The 1,179-nt window shown below is 51.3% G+C and overlaps 1 protein-coding gene across 1 annotated transcript in view; it reads left to right on the forward strand.

The window, feature by feature from the left end:
• LOC113211887 (glutamate receptor ionotropic, kainate 2) overlaps positions 1–1,179 on the forward strand; it is a gene marked incomplete in the record, with an annotated part of 188,040 nt that overhangs the window by 145,750 nt on the left and 41,111 nt on the right. The window contains 1 exon segment of the mRNA XM_052276428.1: positions 571–729. Within this exon segment, the coding sequence (XP_052132388.1) occupies positions 571–729 (159 nt within the window).

The raw sequence follows: 1,179 nt of genomic DNA on the forward strand, positions 1-1,179 counted from the left end.
GGGGGGGGCGAGGAGAAGGCAACGGGTGCTTCATTTCCACACCCGACCAATAAGGGGGAATTGAATTAAATTTGGCTAAAAGGTATTCCGGCTGGGACCAGGGAGAGAAGTTTTACCCGCGGAGAGCTCTGATTGGTTCTTGGGTCCAAGCCCAAGCTCTTGCTGCTGATGCTGGAGGGGGAGGGGGTGTCATCCCCCAACCACCACTTCTCTTCCTCGTACACCCTCACTAAATAAAAACTGAAGTTGTGTGAGAGAACAACAGCCCTCTTGCGTGATGGCTAAATTAAGAGACGGCATGGCCATAGGGTTCATTAAAAAAGGGTTGGGAAAAGACTTTTTGAAAACTCTATTTTATCAGAATATTTTCAAATGTTTCACCACTTGTTGTAAGAACAGTTTTGGGCGGGTAATTTTTTGTAAATAAAATTATCTCATATTTAGGGTGCATGTGTGCTGCATTTGCACGTGGGAAAGAAGCCTCCCCCTTCTGCTCTCCCAACGGGTGACGCGCGGAAAGACCAACGTCTGCCAATTGTGTCTAACAATGCCGCTCTCGTCTCTTTGCAGGAGCCATCTTCACGGAGGACCAGAAGGACAGCGCGGCCGAGCTCGCCTTCAAGTACGCCGTCTACCGGCTCAACAAGGACAAGGTGTTCCCGAGGAGCACCCTGGTGTACGACATCCAGCACGTGCCCAGGGACGACTCGTTTCGCACCTCCAAGAAGGGTGAGTTGAGCTCGATGTACAGTACAACCTCACTGCAAGGAGGGTGAGTTGAGCCCGATAGGTGTACCTCACTTCAAGAAGGGTGACATGAGCCCGATGTGCCTCACCGAGTGACATATGCACGGTAAAAATGACATCTTGGATTTCAAGCAATCTACTTGCTTTTCAAGACAGTTTTCAAGGAATCAACTTGAATTGCAAGATGTTCTTTTTACCGTGTGGTTGACACACACTTTTTGTGTGTGACATGACTGGCATGCAGTACTAATTGAGCTAATTAAGCAGAAGTCTGTTAGAGCCCCCCCCCGTCCCGCTTATATCTTCCAGGATCGCGTCAACGGCCTCGGACACTACTCGACGGGGGGAGGGAGGGCGGAGGACGGCGGGCTCGCTCTGGCCGCAACACGGCGAGCTTTCTTCCTCAACCGCGAGCACACGGGACTGGGGGGG

This window comes from Frankliniella occidentalis, unplaced genomic scaffold, assembly GCF_000697945.3.
Source record: "Frankliniella occidentalis isolate FOCC.00 unplaced genomic scaffold, Focc_3.1 Scaffold9, whole genome shotgun sequence".
In the NCBI taxonomy this organism is placed as follows: Eukaryota; Metazoa; Arthropoda; class Insecta; order Thysanoptera; family Thripidae; genus Frankliniella; species Frankliniella occidentalis.